Source organism: Pundamilia nyererei, unplaced genomic scaffold (genome assembly GCF_000239375.1).
Source record: "Pundamilia nyererei isolate P.nyererei 1_Seehausen unplaced genomic scaffold, PunNye1.0 scaffold00016, whole genome shotgun sequence".
In the NCBI taxonomy this organism is placed as follows: domain Eukaryota; kingdom Metazoa; phylum Chordata; class Actinopteri; order Cichliformes; family Cichlidae; genus Pundamilia; species Pundamilia nyererei.
The window spans coordinates 4201089-4202185 of NW_005187417.1; the positions used below are offsets into that span (position 1 = coordinate 4201089).

General features: G+C 38.6%; 1 protein-coding gene across 1 annotated transcript in view; it reads right to left on the reverse strand.

Annotated features, from left to right (window-relative positions):
- The window catches only part of LOC102194299 (cholesterol desaturase daf-36), a gene marked incomplete at its 5' end in the record, with an annotated part of 9988 nt that overhangs the window by 6616 nt on the left and 2275 nt on the right, over positions 1–1097 (reverse strand). Inside the window, one exon of the mRNA XM_005725660.1 lies at positions 806–984. Within this exon, the coding sequence (XP_005725717.1) occupies positions 806–984 (179 nt within the window). The remainder of the gene's footprint in view (positions 1–805; positions 985–1097) is intronic.

The window sequence follows — 1097 nt, forward strand, 5'->3', positions numbered from 1 at the left end:
CTGAATTGGGACACAGCCATAGAGACGTGAAACATGGGACAGAAAGGCACAGTAGACATAATGACGCCACAGGGGAAGAGTAAAACAAAACACAGAAGCACAGGACCTCTTTCAAAATAAAATAGGAAACAATGAAACACTGACATGACTACATGAACTTAACAACATAAGAAACAGACGTGAAACACATAAAGGATAAGGGAGACTTAACACAAGGGTTGAAAACACAAGGGGAATATAATAAGCAAATGAACATAGAAAACCTAATGAGCTTAAACATACACTATAAACATCAAAATGAACTAAAACCCAAAACGCTGGGTCATAAGACCCAGGATCGTGACACCTTAGTATACTCTAGAGATATCTTAGTATTAGCACAAGTGTTGTTTTAGGGAGATGAAAAGCTTGTAGCTTTGCTTCTGATCAGAACCAATCTGAATAAATATCAACAATGCATGGTTCATTGCAGTGTGTGAGGAGTGACCATGAAAAGGAAACTGATGCTAAATTGAAGGTAACTGATGTACGGATGGATATAGAAACACTACCCTAAAGACAGTGTACACTACTGACATACAAATCATTAGAAGATAGATTAGTTTTTTGTCACAACATACATTTTATTTATAGAGTGACTTGGAATTCCTTATGGAAGCTTGCTTCTGCCACTGAAAAACATTATGTCATTATATTTTTAATATCTTTATATCTTTTTGTCACCTATCTCTAATAGGTGACAAACAGAAGATACAAGAGAAGATACAAGTTTCCATACATTTCCACTCAGACGTATGAACCATACCTGTATATGAGCATTAATAAAATGCTCAGTTCTCCCCCGATAGACCCACTCATCATTTGTGATCTCCGGCTGCTCAGGGACGATCCACTGAGGTCCTTCTCCATCACAGTGAAACCAAACCAAGATTTGCTTGTTGACCTCACAGCTGGGCCAGCTGCGCACGCTGGCAAAATCAGGCACTGATGGACAAATGAAACCCCAGACTAAATCACAACCCCTTTAACCCTCTACTGCATGACTTTTTAATTTTGGGGGAAAAAAATATTTCTCCCTATTTTGGGGGAGCTTTAGG